Source organism: Botrytis cinerea, chromosome 16 (assembly GCF_000143535.2).
Source record: "Botrytis cinerea B05.10 chromosome 16, complete sequence".
Taxonomy (NCBI): domain Eukaryota; kingdom Fungi; phylum Ascomycota; class Leotiomycetes; order Helotiales; family Sclerotiniaceae; genus Botrytis; species Botrytis cinerea.
In genome coordinates this window covers 3,190-29,717 of record NC_037325.1, presented here as the reverse complement: position 1 = coordinate 29,717, position 26,528 = coordinate 3,190, and the positions used below count along the sequence as shown (strand labels likewise).

General features: G+C 34.8%; 5 protein-coding genes across 5 annotated transcripts; 2 read left to right on the top strand and 3 right to left on the bottom strand.

The window, feature by feature from the left end:
* Nucleotides 1-420: 420 nt before the first annotated feature.
* On the bottom strand, nt 421-2,789 carry BCIN_16g00006 (hypothetical protein). Its single transcript, XM_024697756.1, has 2 exons — nt 2,049-2,789; nt 421-1,950 (listed from the first exon to the last, which is right to left on the bottom strand). Exons 1-2 carry the CDS (start codon nt 2,543-2,545, stop codon nt 612-614), a joined length of 1,836 nt encoding a protein of 611 aa, XP_024553572.1. The 5' UTR covers nt 2,546-2,789; the 3' UTR covers nt 421-611.
* A 3,988-nt stretch (nt 2,790-6,777) lies between these two features.
* BCIN_16g00005 (hypothetical protein) lies at nt 6,778-9,800 on the top strand. The gene is made up of 5 exons (XM_024697755.1): nt 6,778-7,160; nt 7,216-7,894; nt 7,957-8,481; nt 8,532-8,882; nt 8,931-9,800. Exons 1-5 carry the CDS (start codon nt 7,046-7,048, stop codon nt 9,751-9,753), a joined length of 2,493 nt encoding a protein of 830 aa, XP_024553571.1. The 5' UTR covers nt 6,778-7,045; the 3' UTR covers nt 9,754-9,800.
* Nucleotides 9,801-10,613: 813 nt separating this feature from the next.
* On the bottom strand, nt 10,614-11,823 carry BCIN_16g00004 (hypothetical protein). Its single transcript, XM_024697754.1, has 3 exons — nt 11,379-11,823; nt 11,300-11,324; nt 10,614-11,206 (listed from the first exon to the last, which is right to left on the bottom strand). The coding sequence occupies exon 1, from the start codon at nt 11,808-11,810 to the stop codon at nt 11,517-11,519; it is 294 nt and encodes a 97-aa protein (XP_024553570.1). The 5' UTR covers nt 11,811-11,823; the 3' UTR covers nt 10,614-11,206; nt 11,300-11,324; nt 11,379-11,516.
* A 1,471-nt stretch (nt 11,824-13,294) lies between these two features.
* BCIN_16g00003 (hypothetical protein) lies at nt 13,295-14,487 on the top strand. The gene is made up of 5 exons (XM_024697753.1): nt 13,295-13,488; nt 13,653-13,964; nt 14,020-14,099; nt 14,162-14,220; nt 14,271-14,487. The coding sequence occupies exons 1-5, from the start codon at nt 13,434-13,436 to the stop codon at nt 14,434-14,436; spliced, it is 672 nt and encodes a 223-aa protein (XP_024553569.1). The 5' UTR covers nt 13,295-13,433; the 3' UTR covers nt 14,437-14,487.
* BCIN_16g00002 (hypothetical protein) lies at nt 14,266-16,423 on the bottom strand. The gene has a single exon (XM_001545286.2). The coding sequence runs from the start codon at nt 15,978-15,980 to the stop codon at nt 14,562-14,564; it is 1,419 nt and encodes a 472-aa protein (XP_001545336.1). The 5' UTR covers nt 15,981-16,423; the 3' UTR covers nt 14,266-14,561.
* Between the last annotated feature and the right edge of the window lie 10,105 nt (nt 16,424-26,528).

The following is a 26,528-nucleotide window of genomic DNA, read 5'->3' as shown; positions in this document are numbered from 1 at the left end:
GAACTATTTTTATAGAATTCTATTATATTAATATATATATATAAATAAAGAGATTATTAAAGACTTAAAATATAATATTGAATAATTGATTTAATAATAAGGATTGAATAGTTTGTAGTTGAGACTGAAATCCGGGAAAATCTCGGGCGATTATTATCTGTGCCCTGGTATTGTACCTTGATTATACTGAGAGATATGAAATACTAATAATCAATACTGAAAAATCTAATACTGTATGGCATTTTATCTCAGTTTAGAGAGGGAGGCGTTGTGTATGTATTTTCATATGTAGATTGAGTGATGGTTGCCGACACCTTTTTGCTATATATCTTATGCATAGACACCTTACGAAGTATGTTCAGTATTTTAAATAGGTCATTAACAAAAAACCAAATATTATTCAAACCTGTTTAAAAACGTGGAATGCTCATTGAAATTTATTTAACCAATTTAAACCGCCCTTTTATTAATAACAGCACCAACGATAATACACTCAACCTAGGCCTGAAAGACCATGTTCAAAATATCAACAATAAAAAAGAAATCTTCTTCCCTTCAAAATGTCAACCATAGAAAAACATTATTCTTCCCTTCAACACTACGACCTTCTCTCAAACGCGACACAATTTCCCTGTATCAAGATCATAATCCCACTCATCACTTCCTACACCCGCCAATATGTACAAACTCCCGGTAGGATCGTATTTCTTCTTAATTTCAGCCAATCGATCGTAGCTTATCCCAAAGAAATCGTGTTTCCACTCAGTATTATAAGGATTTCCCTCATTAATATATGCACCCATGTCTGGTGCCCATTCTCTCCATAATTCTTCTTTATTCTGCTGCATCCATTCTGCTGCCTGGGCAAGTGATTTCTTGGCTGTCAAAGTAGTATCAACTGTTGCACCAAGCGTAATGACGTGCAAATATGTCTCTCTCCAAACTGGATTCAGCGAACCACGCATATTTTCCGGAACGCGAGCCGGACCAGGTCCTCCTTGCAAGCCAACTATCATTTCGGTTCCTCCCCCGCTCTCAGTTGCTAGCGCGCGTTGCAAGTATCCAGATAGTGTTTCCATTGGAAGATCAGAGAGTTGCGCACGCCCCAGTAAATGAGTAGAAAGGAAAGAAACTTGTCCAGCTGCTTCTTCGCCAGGGTTGTTACCATAGAAGAAGTCAAGATAACTATCGTAAACAGCTGTGACTGTGTAATTAATAGAAAGTGATCCATTAGATATATCTCCCATTTTTTCAATTAGAGGGGAGATGAGTGTGGCCATTTCGGAGGTGCTAGTATTGTATCCGTAGAATACTTGTGAGAAGTATACACCAGGGGGTGTAGATTCTGAACCGGAGAAAGCTTGCGCCAAGTAGCCAGTAGCAGCAGTCAGCTGGCCCGCGAGACCGTTGTCCATTAGATCTGGGAAATTTTGAAATAAGATTGCGAGAGCATTCCAAGCTGCTGATGCAGTGGTGGTATCGTTTTCGGAGCCGAGAGGAGTTACCTCGAGTTTTACAACTGAAACAAAAGAGACAGCAGGATGTGCTTGCAAAACGTATTCAGTCACGACACCATATGTACCAGGGCCGCCTCCTCGAATGGCCCAGAGAAGGTCAGGATTTTGCTCTGCGTTCACGGTCAAAATTTCGCCTGAGGGTATAATAACAGTTGCTTGGTAAATTTGATCGGCGCCGAGTCCGTATTGGCTTGAGAGGGGACCGTGGCCACCTCCTTGGAGATACCCGCCTAGACCGACAGTTTTGGCATCACCTCCTACGATTGTTTTTCCAGCCTCATCAGCGGCGGTGTAAACAAGTTTTAGATTGTTTCCGCTTCCAGCAATGAGGACGTCGGCTGTAGAATTGGAGCCTGGGATGGGCCAAGAAGGATTGAATTCTCGCTTAAGGAAATTATGGGTCCAGATTGAGAGGGAGTAGGCGCCGCTTGATCTAGAGTTTATTTTTTGGTTAGCTATTTCTTTATTTTTTGCTTGATGTTCACTTTCTCTTATGTAGGATTGGACAAATCAGGAAATGGGGGATCAAACCTTCCATTTAGATCGTGACCAGTACCTTTGATCACAACTCGAATATTTCTTTCCGTAGCCCATTTCATCGCTGTAGAAACATGATCCTCGGTAGTAGCGTTTACAACATAAATTGGAGAGCCACCTATATCACAGCCCTTACCATCTTGATACCCAGTTGCATCGGTAGGGAGGCAGGAATTATTCGCATAGATGGGATAATCAATCCCTTCTGGTGTTTCGGCTTGCCATGTGGCGAGATTCCAGTTGGTCTGGACAGAAGAACAATTTTGAGTTGAGTTAAATGGGTTTCCAGTGTAGCAAGAAGAGGCCGGCGGAAGAGTTTTGATGAGGGTTCCGGAGATGGATGTGTTGAATGCTGTCCAGTCGGCAGAGGAAGGCCATGAGGCGTCTGCAGGTGTGATTTTGCATGTTTGGGTAGAATTGCAAGTGGCAAGTATGAGAGTTGGGAGTGAGAGAGCGAGGGCAGTGATATGGGATAGGTGAGAGGATAACATCTTGAATGATGCGTGGTGATAAGTGAATAGTGTGGGCAGGAAAGCGATAGAAAAGATGGAACTGAAGAAGTATACATAGCAACAGAAGTCACTACACCGCTCAAATGGAACGATACTAAGTTTTTCGGTCGCCACTTTGCATAATGAACTATTAATTAGAACAGAAATTTGAGAACCACATTATTGGGCCATGTATCTTAACAATATTACTCTCCATTTCCTTGAAATGAGTCGGTCCCACTTCCATCCAAATAAAGGGAGAGCTACACATACGTAGACAGATCATCGTCATTAATAAAATTGGTGCCTCTTCTTGTAAGAACGCCATATAGCAAGTTGATCTGTCGGGATAGGTTTTGTAGTCTTAGCTTTTAGAATCTTAAGCAATATTACAATAGTGTGAACTATAGTATTATATTGACTTCACTATCCCCATGGTGATACCAACATGATCCATTATGATATGGATGTTGCGGATGGTGTCAAGTCCGTATACAGATTTTCTTCGAAGGCTGTGTACCCTTTCTGCATACGCGAAAATGTTGCAGTTTCGGACTCGTATAGAGTTTCGGATCCGTATAGAATGCGAGTTTTCTTAACTATCCGAGTTGTTTCCCTTCGTTTACAATTGTACATAAAAGGGGCAGTGTGCTTGAGATTACGTATGCTAATGTCGGCAGTTGATGATTTTCAGTTTCATCATGGGAATGGAGTATTTTATTCAACATATGTGGAATGAATATAGATAAGTGGATAGGTATCCCAGAGTGTTTTTTGCTTGATGAAAGTTAGCGCGTTCATGATATTCTTCGTATTTGTAATACGGATCTTCAAGCGGCCGACTATTACTGGAAATACCTAGGTAGTATATGGAGTAAGTTATGTCGCACCGCCTTCGCTAGCTAGGATCAGTTTGTGAAGGCAGAATTATTCTATTGGTGGCAAAACAAAGGCGGTGTAACATAACTTACTCCATATATCATAGTAAAGTCCTTGGTACAGTGTTTAGAATACGGCGGCCGCATGTACCGAAGAAGCCGCTATTCTAAAACTCTTTTCAGATGCTGGCGGATCTCGTTATTTCTTTCTAGGAATTGAAAAAGATGAGTCTTTAAAATGAAAGAAATAAAGAAGGAAAAGGAGAATAAGATTGATATTTTTCTATAACGTAGTTTATCATCATGTGAGTCATTTGAAAATACACTAAAATTAGGCTTTTTTCAATATTCTTATTTTAATAACTAATCATTATTTTCGAAAAAGAAAAGAATCTTAAATAATAATAAAAATTTAGTCTTTTAGAAATTCAGTTTTTAAGCAAATGTTTTTATTATATTATTAAAAAAGAGTGGAAATCGTTACGATTTTCGTTACAAAAAGGTTATTCCTTTAATAACTACTTTAACAATTCGAATTTCTAATAAACAATTAAATTTTTATGATAATTATATAATTAAATTTCATACTTTTAGATTTTGTAAAATTATATTATTAAATGAAGAAAGTGTATGATTATGTATAAACGAATTTTATAATATAGTTTATTAGCGAGCGGATTATATTAATAAGCGGATAATTTAATTCACATATAAAATTCGCTTATATATAACTATATACTTTCTTTATTTATTAATATAATTTAGTTTTTTTTAAAAAATATTATAATTATTTATATAGATAATAAGAATTTCTAATCAATTATTAGAAATCTAATTTTATATAATAGTTATTATAAAAATGATTTTTTTGTAATGAAAATTGTAACAATTTCTCTTCTTTTTTTGATATAATAAAAATATAAGAGTAAAAACTACATTTTTGAATATTTGAATTCTTAATATTATTAATTATGCTTTTGTTTTCAAGAAATATTAATTAGTTATTAAAATATGAATATTTTAGAAAGCTTAATTTAGGTGATTTTCGAAGTGAGTCATATACTAATATAAGTCACATACTAATAAACTATATTAATAATAAAAATAATAATAATAATAGTTTATAAACTTTATTAATCTCTCCTTTCTAGTTTATATAAAGATATTAAAAGTGAAATTAAATCTTATAAATCTTCTAATTCTTATCCTAATTTTCTTCCTAATTTTCTTTCTAATCCTCGCTTATATAACCTAATAGTTTATTAATTAAGAGTATTGAGATTTTGATTTTATAACTGATTAGATTTATAATAAGATATTTATAAATCTACAACTTTACAATTAGAGTTTAGAGAATAATAAAAATAATACATTTGTAAATTATATAACTAACTTTAATAGAATATTTCTTTCATAATCAGTTTATATATCTTCAAAAGATTATATATTGAATTGAAATTATTTTATAACAATATAGTCTTCTTATTAGTCGGAACAACGATTTAACCTTCTTATCGATCGAAACAATTCTTCCCTAGCATCAATATATCATTTATGATTAATTAGAAGGAGTTTTATAAATCTATAAATATGAAAATGACCTGCTATAAAGATATATGATTATATATTACATTTCTATTTCATTTGCTTCTATAAATTTATTATATTTATTATATTTATTACTTTATTAGTCATAAAAGAATCTTTAATATTAAAATAGTTATACGAAATAGATATTTTTATATCGATTTATATTAAATTTCTCTTCGTTCTGAATATTAATTTTATTATTACAGGGACATAGTAGTAGTGTTTCATTCGAAATGAATAAAAATGCTCTGAAGATTTTGAATGTGTTAGACAGACTACGTAAGGTATATATATATACATAACAAGCCATCATCCGACTCTACACACGCAGGTCGCGAATGTGGTGTATCATGAAGTGAGATGGGATATAACGTGATGTGCTTATCACGTGTTCAAACATGATTGTCCGTGTCCCAGAGGGAGAATGCAACATGTATCAGGAAGAGCATCAAATGTACCACTTGTTCTTTATGTACAATACTAATAACTTATAACTAACCAATTAATTTGCAATTGAAATTATATAGAACGATATGCTAGATGTAAGGGGTAAAGACAGTATACTTGATCAAGTTACCTTGTCAGGGCCATACTGGAGAGCTGAAGGATGAAAGCATTGGTCGATTTTGTCTCGTTCCATCACCTTATTGACCATGAATTGAACCTCTACACATGTATTTCATTAATAGAACTAGCTCTCCTATACGAAGGTTAGAGGCGTAAGTATTATAAAACACACTAGAATGCGGCCATGCTTTTCCTCATGAACAAAGGCTATAAACAATTAGAAACCATACCGTTTGAAAATGTATATGGTCAATTCAAACAGGCTGAGGTATCGTAAATGTGTATCTCAGTATACCAGTCTACTAAACCCTACTTTTAGCTTACTTGAAAGCCTACTTCGTACTGAAATTTCCAGGCCTTGAAAGCTAAAAATAAAACTATAAGAAAGTTGAAATCGAAATTTGAGGGGAATAGCTCAATGTATTTTACAAGGCTTACCATTTCAGCCGGTGTACATCCCAGGTCCATGTTAATGCTCTAAGCTTAAACTTGGCTTATAGCCCCTACTACTCCTTGATCAATGCTCCACAACTCGATACGCGGACCCCCCGCGCTTGCTCAAGTCGGGCGACATTGTGCGCTCAGAAAGTTTGCACTACTTCACGTACATCTGGGCCACCAATCACCTTGTATTTCACCTAATTGTAGGGGGAGCGATTAAAATAGCGACACGCTAAAAAAACCAAGCCAAATTAAGTACTACTCAATCATTCCTTGTAAGAAAAATCGACTTCAACCTTTTTTCTTCTTTTTATAATATGATCAAATTCTATAAACTTTCTATAATTAAACTATTATGTTTTTAGAAATTTTGAAGTTTATTACTTCAAAATCAATTATTAACACAATATAAGGAAAAAGTAATTATTGTATTTAATTTACTATATGTTATATTAAGTGTAAATTGTATGATTTGACTAGGCTCGGTAATGTGTGCCTGTATCGGCATTTAGATTTCAATGATTCCTTATTAGGTTTAAGTCTCAATTAGCGTGTCGCCATCTCAGTCGCTCCCACTATGGGACGTGCCACGAGTGGGGCTCGAAGGGTATGGGCGATATCCAAACACGCGTATTCGCTTGTACACAAGTGCAGATGCCAAGTGATCCTATCTATCCCGCTCGTACAGCTTATCTCCTTCCGGAAAAAAGAACGTATAGTAGTAACATACCAAAACTCGATTGTCGTACCTCCTTAGACCCGCAAATAGCCTTCCTAATCAAAACTATTACAGAGAAGCCTAGCTTTTCACGACACTCACCTTAATCAGTTTCTGTTGATCCTAAACATCAATGCCGAACATCAAACTGACCTCACAATTTTTCAATACTAAGATGAAACTTGGGTCTTCGAATTGGAGAAGAACTCATCTTAACCAACCTTAAAACTCTATCAAATTATAATAAACAGCTTTCAATCTTCTTTTTTCTCTATATTCCTACATCGTATTTCAAGAAACTTACATATGGCAGACTCGAAGTTATATGAGCAAGAACACAACCAGGCAGATTCGCCACCATCATACGGAGAAGCAACGCTGTCCGATACCTTACTTTTCTCCCAAACAACAAAAGCTCGAGGCAGGTCTCCATGTGATATTCCTTCGTGCGTATGTCGGATACTAATATACCGTAGACGACGGGCGTATCGACCTCGATCTCACATCAAATGTTGCAAGGAGACTTTCAAAATATCTAGATATTCCATCATACACTGATTTTGACACCAAATTACCTGAAATCAGGGAGAATCGACCATGGGCTGTCAAGCTCAATATTGTCATTCAAGTAGTGGGGAGTAGGGGTGACGTCCAGCCATTTATTGCTCTGGGCAATGAGCTCCAAAAGCACGGTCATCGTGTGCGTATCGCAACATACGATCAATTCGAGGACTTTGTCCGACAAGCGAATCTCGAATTCTATCCGATTGGTGGTAATCCAGCTGAGTTGATGGCATTCATGGTGAAAAACCCAGGCTTGATTCCGAGCATGCAGACTTTGAGAAGTGGAGAAATCCAGCGAAAGAGAGCTACGATTTCTGAGATGCTAGAAGGATGCTGGAGATCTTGTTTTAAGCCTGATATGATATCTGCCGAGCCATTTGTAGCTGATGCTATCATTGCCAATCCTCCAAGTTTTGCACACGTTCATTGCGCTCAAGCACTCGGCATCCCACTGCATCTCTGTTTCACTATGCCTTGGTCACCAACAGCAGCATTTCCGCATCCACTAGCAAATATAAAGACATCCAGTGTCGATGTCGGAACTGGAAATTATCTTTCTTACTTACTGGTAGAGTGGATGACATGGCAAGGGTGGGTTTATCTCGCATCAAATACTATTGCCAAAACAAAACTAATGACGTTTTTTTGGATAGTCTAGGAGATATTATAAACAGTTTTCGAGAGAGAATTGACCTTGAACATGTACCATACTCTGAGGGACCCACGCTGGCAGTCTCCCTCAAGATTCCCTTCACCTATTGTTGGTCTCCTGCACTCGTCCCAAGGCCTATAGACTGGCCACCCCATATAGATGTCTGCGGATTTTTCTTCCGGGATACACCGGTATATACCCCACCGCCGGAGCTTGATGCATTCCTACGAATGCGAGGACCACCGGTTGTATATATTGGTTTTGGTAGCATTGTCATCGACGATCCAGAAGCCTTGACGGGTACTCTATTGGATGCTGTTCATGCTCTTGGTGTCCGAGCAATTATCTCGAAAGGCTGGAGTAAGTTGGGTGGAGCCGATTTTGAGGACATCTTTTATCTTGACGATTGTCCCCACGAATGGCTGTTCCAGCATGTATCGGCTGTCGTACACCACGGTGGTGCAGGAACGACAGCATGCGGATTGAGTAATGGACGACCTACAATGGTTGTACCCTTCTTCGGAGAGTAGGTCCTCACACTTGAATCTTCAAGAATGCAACACTGATTAATCACAGTCAACCATTTTGGGGAGAAATGATTAATGCAGCAGGCGCCGGACCGACTCCAGTACCTTTCAAGTCTCTTAACACCAAGAACCTTGTAGAAGGCTTGAAGTTCTGTCTAACAAAAGAAGCTGCAATTGCGGCAGGTAAAATAGCATCGAAGATGGTGAAGGAAGATGGAGTTAAGGCTGCTGTAAGATCTTTTCATGCCAATTTACCTCTTGAAGATCTTCGCTGTGATTTGTTGCCAGATAAGCCGGCAGCTTGGCGATACAAGCACAAGGAAAAGACTATCAAGCTCTCGAAATTTGCTATGCAAATACTACTCGAAAACAACAGACTTGATCAAGAGAACGTGAAGCTGTAAGGCCCCCAAATCAATACTGAAAGTGGCTCTTTACTAATTTTCAGACTTGAAACGAAACACATAGATATTTTGCACCGACGATGGGATCCTGTCACTGCAATGGCTTCTGCCTATATTGGAATAGCGACAGACATTGTCCAAGCGCAAGTAGGAGTTTTCACCAAACCTTACGAGGAGTACAAAAAAGCACAAGCTCAAAACAAAAGCCGCAAAATTGTAGATGAGAGTCTAAGCAAACAAGACCCTGAGGTGTCTGACTCTCATAGCTTGCCAGGCGGCAACGGTGCCATGAGCAGCTCTTCCTCAATACATTCTACAAATTCACATAATAAGAAATCAGGTACGGCTGGGTTAATGGCTCGCGCTTCCGGGAAGAGTGCCGGAAAAATGTTCGTTGCTACTGGTAAAGGATTTTTTGTAAATGTCCCTCTTGCAATGGCAGATGGGATGCGTGCAATGCCTGGCTTCTATGGTGATAAAGCTAAAGACTGCGGAAACGTGACAGGATGGAAGAGTGGGATGGCTGCGGGCGGAAAGGCTTTTAGCTATGGGATAGTTGGAGGATTGGCAGATTTAGTTGTGCAGCCCTACAAAGGTGGAAGGAAAGAGGGTGCATTAGGTGTGGCTAAGGGCATTGGGAAAGGTACTTTAGGTATGATATCGAAAATTTCTGGAGGTGCCGTTGGTTTCTATGCATATCCGGCGCAGGGTATAGCGAAAAGCATTTCTAATACAGTGCACACGACAAAAAAGAAAGAAATTCAAGCCGCGAAAAGAGAAGAAGGCGCTTGGTTAATCCAGGAAGGCCGCTTGACTAATGAAGATGTAAAGGTGATAATAGATGTATTCGAATTTATCAAAATATGATCAGTAAATTCAAGATTATATTAAAATGAGAGAATACGTTAATAACAATGATAGATTTCTAATGAAGTATAGTGAGTGTCGTATTAAAAGCTAAGTATAATATAATTAACTATACTTTTAATTATCTAGTATATCTATAACTATTGGCGTGCTTTCTGAATTAGATTTTGAGATTTCAAGACCAAGTTATCTTTTAAATAATATATGAAATAAAACAAAGTATTACATACTGCTGTTTATAAAAGAAAAGAAAAAAAAGAGGACTTTAATTATTTTAAAAACAAGAAAGTTATAATTCAAAAAAAGACATAACGTAGTTTAACACTGAGTAGCTCATATCACTGAGTGGCTCATTTCAAAATATACTAAAATTAGGCCTTTTTCAATATTCTAATTTCAATAAGTAATTATTATTTTCGAAAAAGAGAAGAATATTAAATAATAATAAAAATTCAGCTTTTTAAAAATCTAGTTTTTGTATAAATATTTTTATTATATTGTAAAAAAAGTGGAAATTGTTATGATTTTCGTTACAAAAATTTTATTCCTTTGATAACTACTTTAATAATTCGAATTTCTAATTAGAAATTAGGTTTTAATGATAATTATATAAATAAATTTCATATTTTCAGATTTTATAAAATTATATTATTAAATGAAGAAAGTGCACAATTACACACAAACGAATTTTATATATATGTGAAATGAGCCACTCAATGATATAGACCACTCGATATTAAACTACGTTAATAATTATCTTTATAAAAGATAATACTAATTCTATTCATTTATGATTTATTGTTTGTAAGAAATTCAAACTCTTATTTGATCGTCTTTTGAATTGATTTCAAGGTTTCATTTGCAAATCAAAGTCCTACGGGTATGGGCTTAATATTATACGCTTCAGACATGAATAACTTGTTGCATTCCCACTCACGAAAGACACTCTACAAGCGATTTTAATCTACATCAATGCATATCTTGCCAATGTGACTTCCACCTTGTATGTAATCATATGCCGCAGTGACTCCTTCTACACTTAACTTAAAACTCTTCTCCACAGGAGGTTGCAATCCCTTGGAAACAATAAAATTAATCGATTCCTTTAACAACTGCTTCGACCCTACGGTGATTCCTATAACGAAACATCCTTTGGAAAGCGCAAGCCCAGCTACATCCGGCATATCTTCCTGCTTTGCAGCGGACAAGAAGCCAATAACGGCAATACTTCCTTCCATCTTGGTACACTCTATGCTTTGACCGATGGTGCCGGAACCACCATTTTCAAAGATGTAGTCTACACCTTCTCCGCCGTTAAGACGTTTCGCTTCATCTGCCCAATTTGGCGTGGTTTTGTAGTTTATAACGTGGTCGGGATGGTATTTTTTTTGTACAATTGTAAGCTTATCATCAGAAGATGAAGTAATGATTGTTTGAGCACCAGCAGCTTTTGCTAAAATCAGTACAGTAACTGAGACACCCCTGTACCTTTTTTTATTATCTACTTTTAGTCGCTAAAAGCTGTCTACAAAGGAACATGTCATACCTTGGAAGAGAACAGTCTGTCCCGGCTTCAGAGGAGCATTTCCATACAAAGCGTTCTATGCAGTCACACCAGTACAAACCAATGCCGCTATCTGCGTAAAACTCAATCTCGCACCATCTGGAACCTTTATCACAGAATATGCAGGCAAGACTGCATATTCTCGCAGGAATCCGTCTACGGGACTTCCATGCCCATGATCCCAGTCTTTCTGCGGCCCTTACAAATTAGTCCCGTCATAACCTGCGATGACACGGTCTTCGATTTTCAAGTTGTCGACCCGGGAGCCAACTTTCACTACCTCACCGGCAGCATCGGAGCAAGGGATGACATTATCTTTGACCGGGAAAGGATATGTGCCGTTGGTGATAGCCAAGTCTCGGTAGTTCAGAGCGAGGCCACAGATTTTAACCAGGATCTCATGAGCGTCAATTGTAGGAATAGGTTCAGAATGTGACTGAATGTTGTGATGAGAGCCTTGAGAAGCTAGACGAAAGACTTTCTGGTACGACATCTTTGAAATATTCTGATTGAGAAATTGATAGGTGTAAAGGTAGACGAGTAAAGAAGACAAAGTGTTTTGGTTGTAGTGATATAAGATTGCAAGTAATGGATTTTACTTTATTTATTCATATGATAGTAAAGTTAATATTATTGACAAAAAGAAATTCAATATAAATCTCTATACAAATTTTATTTTATATGTTATAATCATAATATATTCTCTTTGTTATAAATGAAATAATTGTTTTATTAGTAATGAATATAATTGATATATTTTGAGATTTGTTTAGTATTGAATTTTAATAGAAAAAAGAAAATAATAGTTTAAGGGTTTAAGAGATTTGAATATGAAAGTTGTGGGAAAGGTGAATGGAAAGGGAGTAAATGTAAAAGTTAGAAGGAGGGGAGAAGTGAATATAAGAGTTAGGAGAAGAAAACGAATGAGTGTAAGAACTATAAAGTAGGTGAATGTTATTGATTGGGAGTTTAGGGGGGGCTGGGGGGTGGGTTGATTATTTATTTTATTTTCAAATTTTCTTTTAATTAGAAGTTTTATTATTGTATTATGCTATATATAATTTTTATTTAGTTTTAATTTGTATATTTATTAATTAAATTAAATATAAATAAACAATTGGTTGTTTTAGATTAAAATTCCAAAACTTTTATTAAGTTTTTTTTAAAGTAAAATTCATTTAATTAATACTTTGAAAACGCTTTTTTCAACATTTTATAAAAATATTGAGGATTTTATTACATTAACAAAATGTCTACTTCAAATATTACGGATTCTGCCACTAAAGGGTATATATGCCATCGTAGCCGATATCTATGGGTGGCCTAATGTCAACATCAGGCCATGGAAGATTGAATATTACAAAGACAAAATTTCCCGAGTCAGTTTTACCTAAGTGAGTTCAAGATTGGGACTTTTGAGGAAACGCATTAAGAAATACAACCGGGTTAGATTTACCTTATATCAGGTAAAGTGATATGGGAGAGGGTATGTCTATTGTTGCCAGTTGTCAATTCATTGACGGGCAATCAAGATCAAAGCGTAGAAGGTTGTTCCGCGAAATCCGACGACGTGATGGTCAGAAAGTGGGGCAGTTCCCCATATTTCGCAGCTTAGTACTCTCACTGGGGATGGAGACTCACAAAATAATCCAGAGATGACAATCAGTACTTCTCAATCGTTAAGTAGCAGCGAAAATATCAGACATTCGAGCTCTCAATCGCCACCTGCTTCTGACTCTCTCACTTATAGCAATTAATTATCTACCTAGCAATGATACTCCTCATATACAGATGTCGCCTAATTTAACTTACCATGAAAGTTCTTCAAACACTCCATCTCAAGAAGTGCTATCCTGGCCTATAAATAATCATACAAAGGCAGGCTTGTTGTCATTGTATTTCGGAGAAACTTCAAAGTGGTGCGGGGTGACTAATTCTTTGAACCTTTTTTCTACGTTGTGCGGCAACTTTGTTATAGAATCAGAACCATTTGCGGCGGCTGCTGTAGCACTTGCCTCTATACAAAGTATGAAATGTAACAGTACTTCTACTCTGCTTACTAGAGAGCTTTATAAGTTTGCTCGCGAAACACTTCAACGTTTCAGACAAGATCATCATGAAGGGGCTCTTCTTTGAACAACAATTCTCTGCATATATTCATCAGCTTCGGGGTAGCCTATGGAAGAAAGCTCCATCCTACACTATTGTTCACATCTTTTACAAGCAACTACTAGCAGCAAGATCTCGGATGGTATATTATCAGCATGCTTCTGGACCTTCGCTAGACAAGGTATAAAAAACATCGATTTCCCCGACTCACACTAATCATCTACAGATATCTGGGTGGCATATGCGAGTCGACGATCAACCTTGATTCCTCTCGACGCATGGAGAGTGGCGCAAGATGAAGCGGTCCATGGCCTTAATCAAGATACTTATAGTAACCGAGCTATATTTATTACCGCAAGAATCATCAACGGGTTGTCTAGAGAGTCGATTGATCTGAGCGAAACCAATCTCCGCAATCTCTGGGCAGAGTTACAAAGCTGGGTGGTTGATAGACCACAAACCGTTCGATGCATCATGGAAGTTGAAGCTTCAGGGGATAATACTTTCCCAATTATTCTTTTTAGTAATGCACCAGCTGGTATGATATTATTTACCATAGCATAGCTCTTTGACTTACTGAAAAACCGACAAAGCTTGCGGAAACATGTACTACCATATTGCATCTATTTTACTCCTTGCAACGGGAAAAAAATCTTCTAGATTCTCCGCCCTAGTAAGCCAACTTCCTTTCTAAAATGTTGGTCATTGCCCCCCTAAATTTATTGTCTCATCTAGGTATCACCGGTCTGTCATGCCCGCCGTATTATAGGAATTTCAATTACACACAATGAGCAGTAAGTTCTTACTCAAGATTATAATAAAAGACGAGCTAATTCATTTCAAGAGCAACTTTAGTCAATAGTATTCATCTAATCTGTATTGCTGCACAACAGATACCAACTTTTATTGAGAAGATAGCTGTATTAACTCATCTTAGAAAGATCGAGGATGATACTGGATGGAAAACTAAGAGACATATTCTCGATTTAGAACACCTATGGGGCCAATAGATATAGAAGAATTCGCTTGTTTTGACACTAGAGTAAATTGTAATACTCACAAGGAACTATAAATTGAACGCGTCACTCAAATACTACCCCTTTGAAGCAAGCATGCCCTTAATAGCGATATGCTGTTATGCCTTCACGTCTCCCGCATTATAATCATCAAAAAGCTTTCGGAGCTTGTTATAGTACAGTCCTCGCTTTTCCTCAAATGCTTGCAACACGAGCCGCCGCTCCCCGCTATCCTCTGGCAGCGATGGTTGCAAGTATCTATAGAGATTAAGGCGAGATTGGCTCAGCCAGGTCGTCATCTTCGGCTCTGCGTTCCATAATAACGTATTCTCATAATCCCGGAGTTTGGTGCCAAGCCAGTCAATAGATTTGCTAGGGTGTGGTATCGGGTTACAGAGAGAATTTTTCTTTTCGTCATTATCGTACACAGCCTCGACATGGGCAATAAGAGCGGCACTAAATACTTGCTGACAGTAACGGACAGCCTGAAGAGTGATATGTTTGCCGTTGAACACGGGAACCGGTTCCAATCCCTTGAGCCCATCTGCCGAACAATCGATATAAAGCGTGTCGGGCACAGAACTGAACTTTCCATCTTCCAGAGTCACCTCACTCGCAGTGATCTGTTTCACCCGGCCCAGGCGAACGATATGCTCGATTTCCTTAATCTGCTCAAATTCTTGCAAGGACACAGTAGCGCAGCGGAACATAGTGGGCCAGTGGTCCTTAGATACGCGCAGCAAGGACCCGGATGCATTTAGCCGTTTGAACAAGTCATCCACCGATGTGGCGCTCATCACTCCTTCGGCCTCTACTTCAAGGGCCTTTTTTGACTTCTCGATAAATGATTTTTCGGTTTGGAAGAAACCCCGATCCCACAACCACGAGTCGCGTGGCATAATCCACGTAATTTTTGACGGCTCAATGCCCATGCTTAGCATCCATAGGCAGGCATCAATACCAGTCTTGCCAGCACCAACAACGGTATAGTTGGCATAAGGTCGAGAAATTTGAGCTAAACCATTTGGTGTAATAAGTTTCACATCGTCCGCGACACTATAGACAGGTGGGCTCATAGAGGGGACCTTCACGCGCATGAAGGTGGCATCAACAATCCGAGTTTCGTTTCCGACAGAATACTTCTGCCCGGTGACAGTCGAGTGAAATTCGCCGCCACTAGTATATTCACACAAAGGATAGTAGGTGACCCTATTAGATGGTAGGAATTGCTGCGTCAAAACCCTGGTGTAATATCCCAGGATCTCGTCTCTGGTCGCGAGCTCTCCCAAGCCGCTGTTCCAGCCAACCGTGTCAATCTTATCCTCACCCAGTTTCCTGGAATTGACGCCGTAGCAGTTAGATGGCTGGTGGAGGCGAACAAAAGGATAGGCCTTAGTCCAGTGACCACCTGGGCGGTTGTAGCGGTCGACAATAGCGAGCGTGACGTCTTTGTTGTCGGTGAACAGGGCGTCGACGAAAGCCATTCCCATGGCACCCGCACCAACGACAAGGTAATCGACATTAATTATCTGACTCATTTTGACTATGCAAATGGTAAGCGTTCTTGACTGAGAATTCGAGGAGTAAAGTTGTGGGGTTTTTCGTTCAAAGTTTGATTGGCGTTGGATAAAGGCTCAGTGAAGCGACGATGCTTAATACTTCTTCAAAGTAAAACGAGTTGACTTGAGAGCGAATGTCGCGAATTTTGAAGTGTATCTATTGTTTATGATTGTGAATGAAATTTGAAAACAAATGAAGTGAAATCTAAATCAGATATAGAATGAGGAGAGTGTCGGATATGAAAAGATATATATATATTCGAAGAGGGCAAGACTTCAATCACCTCCTATGTCACTTCTACGCTCTGAGTGGTTTCGCGTTCGGGTCACGAAATTTTTCAATTTCGTTGCCTGTATATTCCTTTGTAAACTTTAACTTAATTTAAGATGGGGAAGTAACTTGTGTGTTCGTGATTCCTCTCCCGGATTTTTAAAACATCGAATGTTGTAGTGGGGAAAGACAATTCGACCTAGGGATGAATATCCAACGTCTGATAGTCGACTCTTCAAGTGGCTGATCAGTTCCCGGGTGAGTAACGCGAATGTCACCGGAAAGTGAATTATCCCGATCAAATTTTAATAGTATTTTCTATAAAAGTCAATAAAATCGAGTATTTCGTATTAAAGATTCTGATTTCCAATATACGACTACTAGATTTTACACAAATATAAAAAAGCGTCCTATTATTAGCTTCATTAAGATCATTACAATTCAATTTTATAGTACTTAATACTACAAAATAAAACTTTTATAATAATGAGTATTATAATATTATGACGATAATACGCTTTCCGGAGACATTCGCTTTCCCGGACTAGGAACTAGTCGGACGTTTGATGTGCCGACTATTAATGGGGCTAAAGATTAATAATCATGATTGAATAAGGTTTTCGGCTGTCGAGTATGAGGACGTCCTAAGTGGAAGCTGATACGAAATCTGAAGCTTTGCTGTCAGACCCTACTCTGGGATTTAAGTGGCCCTAGGGATATCATGCAAGGACCTTACGTGTCTTAATTGTTCCGACTGGTTTATTATGTGAAGAGGTTGGCTGACAGTGGTACGGGGACTATGGAATTCCGGGAATCCGTACAATCACAGGGATAGCGGACTTATCCTATATTCCCGTCAGTTCGGGGGTATATACTTGGACCCAGTTATCTAGGTATATTGAAACAAATATGTTTACTAATCATCTTAGAAGTATTACTAAAGCGGTTTAACATCGAATACACTATATTATTAAATATATTATGAATTTTATATATAGAATATATATGTTACAATGGATTAGTAACAGGCTGTAGAATCACCAACATATAGACTATATGTTACGGGAGCTGCCTCTAGGATCATGTGAAAGTATCTAAAGATCTTTTGAAATAGTTTAAACTAAACTTTAAATAAGAATTCAATAAAATTATAATTAATCACAATTCTTATAATTATAATAATAAAATTAATAATTATTATTTTGAATATAAAACTTTATATTATAATAAAACCTATTTTTTATATAGATCTTCATATTAAAATCAATTAATAAATCGATTAATAAATCAATTAATAAATCAATTAACTTTTAATTATATAATATTTGTTCCGTAATTTCTATTATTCTAATTTATCTTTTTTTTATTCTAAAATTAATTCTTTAAAATATTATTAATATAATTTTATAAAAAATTTATAAAATTATATTTAATACTTTTTAAAATTTATTATTTTAAGAATTATATTTTATACTTTTAAAATATTCTATAATTAATATTATATATATATTTAAAACTTTCTTTAATATTTAATATTCTTTAATATATTATAATTAAATTATTAAGATCTATAATATTATTATAATTTATAAATTAATAATTCTATAGCCTGTTATTAATTTATTATAATACTATCCCCTTTTTAGTCTAATATTTATTCTAAGTATTTATATTAATATATCTTCCCTTTTATTTATTTAAATAATTATAATATTTCCTTTTTTAATATACCTTTTATATAAACAACTTTTATTTATAATATTTTTAATTTAATTTATTATATCAAATGATTTAATATTAAAAGAGATTCTTATAATTTATATATCAAATTCAATTATTATTATATTATTAACAATAGTTTATTATAATGTTAACGTAGTTTATCAGTGGGTCGGCCATATCAATGGATCGGCTACTTTTACCTTGAATTATTATTCTATATTCAATATGCGTTTTCTTTATAATTAATTATAGAAAATCATTTTAAAGAAGTATATATAATCTTAGTTATTTAAGTTATTAAATTAAATAAAAAATTATTAATTCGAAAGGTAGTTCAGTTTTATTATATATTTCAAATTATATTGAGTGATAGAATTCGAAGTAAATCTAATATGGCTAAAATTCAATCAAAAAGTTATAATTTGATTGAATTAGAAGAGGAGGTATTTATTCAATATATTTTTGATATAGATTTGAGAGATTTTCTATTTAAATTTAAGAATATGGAAGATATGGCGAATTATATTTTCGAATCGAAGAGTGTGAAATGTATTGGGAAGTTTTGAATATATTGATTTGTAAAATATTGAATTGAATTAAAGATGTGTTTTAATTGTATTTATAATTTTCAAAGAGTTTTTTATAAGGATTTCAAATTTATTAAAGAGTGATTTCGATTGATTATAAATACATAAATGAAATATGGTATTTTGAATAAAGATTTTTATAATTTTGATGAAATAGATTTTATAATAGAAATTATATATATAATAATAGTTATTATTAGTGTTGAAAAATATAGTAAAAGTAAATCTATATAATTAGATAATCGAGAATGGGTTATAATAATAATATATAGGAATAAAGAAAACAAAACTATTTTTTTATTTTTAGTGATTTAGAAATAGATTTATTTCTTCAATTAGTATATCGAAATTGATTTTCTTATAAAATAAATTATTAAATTTATATTTAATAAATAAATAAATAATAAGATGGATTTAGAATAATTGAAATATTTTAATAAGTATATTAAGAATTGAAGAAAGAGTAAATATTGAATATTGATATTGGATGGGTATGAAAGTTATGAATTAGTAGTTTTTCAAGTATATTGTAAAGAGAATGATATTATATGTTTATATTTATTATTGTATTTAAATTATTTAATTTAATTATTTAATATTAATTGTTTTAGTAATTTAAAATGTTTACATAATAGTTAAATTGATAAATTTATTAAGGTATATATTAATTATATTTTGAAGGTTGAATTTTTTATAGTTTTTAAAATTGTATATAAGGAATTAATTATCTTTTAGAATATGAAATTAGGATTTCGAGGAATAGATTTAATTTTATTTAATTTTGAAGTTGTGTTTTTGAAATTAGATATTCGAATTTGTATATTTACTTTTTCTTTTTTTGATTTAGATTAATAGATCTTTTAAATCTTTTATAATTCAATTGAAGTTTTTTTTTAATTAATATTAATTAAATTTTAAATAATTTGTTATTAATTAAATTTCTTTATATTTATATTTGAAATTGTATTAGCTTTAATTAAGGGTATAAAGAGATTAGTTTATGAAAATATATTTTTAAATGTAGAGAATTGTATATTTTGGATAGCAAATGAAGTATTAAGTAAGTATTGATATATGAAAAAAATTTAATTATATTAAAAAGGAATATTTATTGGATAAAAGGTTTTTGATATATTATTTTAGTAAGAGGTTGATATTTAGATTTAATATGATAAGTATTAAAAAGGGGGAAATTATAATAAAGAAGTATTTTCTAATTGATATTGTAGTAAATGTAGAAAGATAAATTATAATATAAGAATTTATTAAAATAATATAATAGATTCTAAATTATTAGATTCTTAATAATTTTAATTAATTAATTTAGTTGTTATTGAATAATATAGTTTTGAAATGATAATTCGAGGTAAAAGTGGCTGATTCACTAATATAGTTGACCCACTAATAAACTACATTATATTAAATGTATATATTATAAAAAAGGTTATTACTATTCTGAATTAGAAATATTTACAAATTATAAATCTTTAAAGTAATAATAGAAGTTATTGTATTTAAAAAAAGAAAAGACTTTTATTTAATTATAAAAGATTAATACTTAGATTTTTTAATTATATAAATAATAAGAATTTCTTTATAAATATAAAAAAAAAATGATTCATTAAGATTTTTATATATTAAAAGAGTTTGATTTAACTAAAAAAAATAAAAGATTGAAAAAGGAAAAATTGAAAAAGGAATATATATAAAAAGAAATAATAATTATTATTATAATATTTATTTCTAATAATTCTTCTTTTGATTTCTTCGATTTCTTATTGCCTTTATTATCTGAAATAAAATTTAAGGTTTTATTAATAAATATAAATATTTCAAATAAAATGCCTAACTCCTATACACCTGATATTAACGTTTTATCTAATATTAACTCAAATTTAAGATTTTTAAGGTCTTTTATATATATATAATTATATTTTTATAATTCTAAGAAAATTTCTAATTTAATAATACTTTTTTTATTTTGCTAGCATTCTTCCTTATTAAATTCTATTTTTAGAATTTTATCTAAAATTAACTAATATCTCATTTAGTTTTAAAACTAACTTATTAAAAATAACTTTTTTGAATTTTTCAAAATAAATTGAATTAAATAATATATATTTTATTCAAATCTGACTTAATTCATTTTTGATTTAGAAAAATTAAAGTTTCTTGATTTTTTATAAAACTTATTTAGAGTTTAAAAGCTTGAGGACTAATATTTTCGAAAAAGCTATAACATATTACTATAAATAGATTTGAAAGCTGAATACTTTAATATAGCTTTTACTATATATATATAAAATTTCATTTTTATTTTTAAAATTTATCTAATATTAACAAAAATCATCTGGTATTAACTCATATCTTACATAATATTAGAGCTAGCAATATAATAATATTATTTTTAAAATATTTGAAGAATTTTGAATTATATAACATTTTCAAATTTTTTAAAAACTAATTTTTAATTATAATTACATAATAACTATATGATTTTATAAAATTAAGGTTAAATTTAAGTATTCGAAAATTTAGAATTGAAATAAATTTTATAATTTAAAATTTACATAAATATTTAATTTCTGAAATAATTAATAAAAATTCATATTATATTTATATTCAATAGAATTTCATTATTAATATTTAATATAAATAAAACAATATATTTAATAAAATATTATATAATATCAATTAAACTTTTAATCAAATATAATTTTTTAAATTGATATTAAAATAAATCGATTGAATTAATTAAAAAAAGAACAAATATAAATTTTTAAAAATATAAATATATATAAGCTAAGCTTATTTAAAAAAACAAATAGAATAAAATCAATAAAATAAAATCAATAGAATAAAATCAATAAAATAAAATTAATAAAATAAAATCAATAGAATAAAATTAATAAATTAAAATCAATAGAATAAAATTAATTGAATAAAATAAAACAAAATTAGAAAAATAAATAAATTAAACTTATTTAGAAAAATGAATTTATACAAAAAAAACAGGAAAATAAATAAACTAAGCTTATTTGGGAAGGCAGATTTATATTAAGAAATTAGGAAGGCAGATAACAATCCGGAGGGTAACCCGTTCGTGTATCTATCGGTCATGAAGACTGAATATAGGGTAAAGGTTAGCCCAGAGTGTAAAAGAAAAAATTGATTTTTTTTTGATACTATTGGATTCGTCTTAATTTGAGGATTATAATGATAATAATTATTTCATTGTCAAAAAGTTGTAGCAAAAGTTATAGTTGATTAAAGGTAGGATTCGTAGTATTGTAGATCCGATTCGGCAAAAAGTCAGATACTGCCGATTGTCATACCGCCTTTCCCGATTAGGATTATTTCTGACACAACTAATCATCGCTCAAAACACACATTCCATCTCGATTAAAAATACAAAAACCTAATACCTAGTATTCAGCTATGTAGAACAACTATCATTTTGAATTTCAAAATCGAAAACCAATGTTGAGTGAAGTTGTAGCTGATTCAAGTTAACCCTTAGAGTTGGTGAAGGTCAGCTGACCCACCTTCCCGATTAGGATTATTTCTGACACAATACCACATCACTCAAAACACACATTCTACATTCATTAAAAATATAGAAACTTGATACCTAGTATATAAATATTTAGAACTATTATTGGTTTTAATTACAAAATCAGAGATTAATAATAAAAGAAGTTGTAATTGATTCAAGTTAATCCTAAGAATTGGTGAAGGTCAGCTGACCCACCTTCCCGATTAGTATTTATTTCTGACGCAACACCACATCACTCAAAACACACATTCTATGCCTATTAAAAATACGAAAACCTAATAATTCGTTTTCAGATCCTTAGATCTAACATCATAATTCATAATAGTATATAAGAAAAATCGTGAATGAAGTTGTGATGAATATAAATTAACCTCAAGGTATTGGATTCTATCAATAAAAGCATCAGTTGTTTATCGGCCTTACTAATCAGGTTTTTTTCTTCAAATATTATCAATATTTCATAACATTACGATATCTACTTCAATTGGCAATCAGTCTACAGCTCTATAATGCCATCTCATAGGAACCTTGGACGACCGAGAAAGTATGCTAATGCTGAGGAAGCTAGAAAAGCGAATAATATCAACAATCGCCTTCGTGCAAGAAAGAAAAAACTTCAATCCTCAGATTCAAATGAGTTTGTTGTATATCAATCCTCTTCTTTTACCAATATCTTTGCAAATAATTCTTCTCCATATATTCGCCCGAGCACTGGACTCCTAATGGCAATTCCATTATCTCAAGATCAAATCCTCGAAGCTGAAAATGTTTGTGAGAGTAATGGTTTAGAGAGCTTGCAACCCGCTCTCCCAGCACAGAGTCAATCACCCTCGATCCACAACTATAAAGAGATCGATATCCAAAAGAACGAAATGAACAATCAAGAGATCAATCTTGCAGAAGAGGAATGTGATACAAATATTGCAAAGATTCTGATGGAATTGCAGTCAGCTCATACAACCTGCACAATGAAGGGGCCGGAAACGAGTGTAGTATCAAAGTAAATGATACTGTATCAAGCTGTAGATACCAAATCCAGTTGTGGATACCAAATCAGAATCGCGCTAAACCTTATTGGCATTTTTTCATCGAGTTTTTCTTTTAATGTATACATTAAACCAATCCTAAGATTATTTTCATTATATCGACTGCAACAATGGATTCAAATTCAATCAAGAAAAGTCGTGGCAGACCACGAAAATTTACACAAGAAGAAGCTGCAGCTTCTAAAAGAAACAGCAATCGATATGCTCAACAACGGCGGCGTCACCCACGCATTGCTGCCGGTCCATCCGATTTCATTGCTTACGAACCCCCTCTATCAGATGTACCAGTCAATACACCTCCTAGCGGACTTCGACTCAGCCCTGATATCCCAATACCTTTAGATGACGATTCATCAATTGAAAATCCTTCGAACATACAATCGAACCCTCCTTTATCGACATCCTCTCCAATCGAATTGACTACTGAACTTGAAGAACAAATGAGACATATTCGACTTGAAGAAGAAGAAGCGGACAAAGAGCGTGTTGAATATGAAACCGCAATCTCCGAAAAGATGAAGGAAACGAGTCTTGCAATTGATTCAAATGAAACAGTGATACAATCGGTGAATACGATCAATACAATACAGGAAACAAGAGTGGGGGATCCAAGTGAGGACCGAACATTGGATAATGATAGCACTCCTGTATCAAATTCCCGTCACCCATCAGTGAGCATTCAAGGGTCTGTAGATAATCCTATACTACTATCAAGCCCTATTCAATCTCGATCACCTTCTTTCCAATTATTCAATCAAAGCCGAAGTCAGCAAAGCAGTAGTACAGGAAGAAACCGATTCTCTGTGCAAAGTAATCTCGAGGCTTGGTTAACACCTTCACTACATCCAACCTCTAGGATTCAGAATACAACTCCAACTCCAAGCTTACCACAACATACCACAAATACTTCGTCTTCAAGCCACTCCCCGATTGAGAGTGTACCTTCTTCGACACCTTCCGAATCTGTGATACCATCAACGCCAGCCTTTATCAATCCTGAATTTGCTCCTTCTTCCGCCTCAACCGGAAGCCCCTCCCCAGCACCATCCGCTCCCTCAACGCCCATAAAGCGTACAGCTCTCAAATTAGCCAAGCAACTCCGTAACTTCCAAGGCTGTACCCACGAGCAACATGAGACGGCTGAACAACTTCACCGCGAGCATCACCAAGAACCTGATATCCACTCGGAATGTTCGTCCTTACAAGATATCACCACCCTCCTCAAAGGGGATTATCCTGGTGGAGTTCCTCTGCCTGATGTTTTGAGCAATCACAAATTGCTCCAGGCAGGAGATTACAATTTCCAGGATTTTCAAGCAGCATTTGAAGGTGTGAGTACTACAGCCGCTCCTGAAGATGACGGCACACGAAATGAGAACTTGCCCAAGAACTTGTGTTTGTCACAACACCACCTTACCAGCAAGAAGAATCGTGAAGCCAAGGTGACATACGATATCGATAGCATTTGCTGTTTTCCCACCAGCTTAGGCTTTGCGAAACGTGGCATACACTGGTTGCCTAAAGCTCACTCTATCCTCAATCTCACGGCTGATATTCACTTTGCCTTGAAGATACCTACTTACAACAATCGTGGTATATTAATAGAAAGAGCTACTCCACTTCACAAAATCCCTCACTATTGCTTTGGTAATGCAATTGGGATGGAATCATTACTAATCTTTATCTTCTTCCCTGCCTTACACCTCGAGAGTAATTATCAACACACTTCCTACTTGAGTAATGAGGACAATGAACTCTTCTTTGATGCCATCGTTAGCCCCGCTCTCAATCGGGTTATCCAATCCTCCAATATCATACAGCATTATCCTGCATCCGCTAGGATTTCGCAATTGGATGCTATGGCTATTTCGACCGAGGGCCTGCGACGAAAAGAATCTTCGAGGGAACAGTTGGTCAAGCACACTATACAACCTCAATATCTTGATCGACTCTGGGATGCTATTGTTCAAAGTATTGAAGATAACCCCGGCTTCCATCGATTTCGAGGCGCTACTCCATTCGCTCATTCCAAGAATATCAAGTTGGAATTCATGAATGCTAGCCTGACGAAAGTATATGATGACTGGCATTCCAAGTGGGTTGCTACAACTGATACTCAATTCTACAACCCGGATCGTACATTTGTAGACCTTGCCAAACAGGTGACATCTCAAGATACTGCCTTGCCATTTGATCACATTCTTACCCATCACGAAGCCGAGGTATTCTTGTGGAAGAAGTGTTGTCTTGAAGCGTATGCCAAGAGTCGAGTGGTTCTTGAGGCTGACGGTAGTCCCGCGAGGGGCAATCCCAGACGAACTGTATACCCTTGGGCCACCATGCGGGACACAATAGGTCAAACTCTTTTTGCTGTCCCACATGGTCAAGAGAATATAGATGGATTAATCTATTCTCAATTTTATGGCTTAATCAAGACGCCTTTCGACTCATCCAAGGTATACGTTTTTGACAATGATTCGGTGGAGAATCTGGCTCTCGACCCTGGATACATTCGAGCTCTTCAACAAGCCGGTGGCGGTATTACTTTCTCTAAGGCTGTCGCTGAGTTTGGTTACCAGCACAGCAAGAAGCGGGCTCACGCGAACCTGGTAGACAATCGTGCAAAGTCGTATGGGATTCGAGAAGAGCATCGCATCTCCCAAACCATGATGGAAGAGATCTACCAGCAGTGGCAACAGTGGGATCAATACGATGATGAACATAATATCAATCGACCTCACCTCCCGTATTATATCATCCCTACCAAGGGTGCCCTCGATTTCCTCGCAGCTCAGATCAACAAATATTGCTTCCTCTTCGAACACATCCTTTCCCACACCGGCAAAACATATTCGCTACCCGAAACCACGGTAATGATAACTGCACTCCGAGCTCTCCGATTCAGCTACGGTAGCAACTTACTTCAACAAGAGTCTCTGCTGTATAAGGATCGCTGGGAGCATATGCGTGATTCGAGATTGATTGTCAAAGAAGGATTGGGGATGCAGGATACGATGGAGCGGTGTGGCTTAGGATGGTTCCTGCCGAAGTTCAATTGGGCCACTTGTCGTCTTGCACCACCACATGGAGATAATATCCTCGTTGGGAGTGCTCTAGTGCATAAGGAGTATAAGAGAAGGTGGCGTGCAGTCAAGGATCTTCGAGATGTCTATATACGCTTCAATCAGGCGGCGTCGTGGTACGATCGATACAATATGAGTCGCAACAGTGTGTTATACCATAAGTGGTTGAATTATCTGTTCGCTTTGAATCTTGAGCAATTCAATACCGATATCTGGAAGGAAATGCTCAAATCCCACAAACACTCTCCGGAATTATCACCCC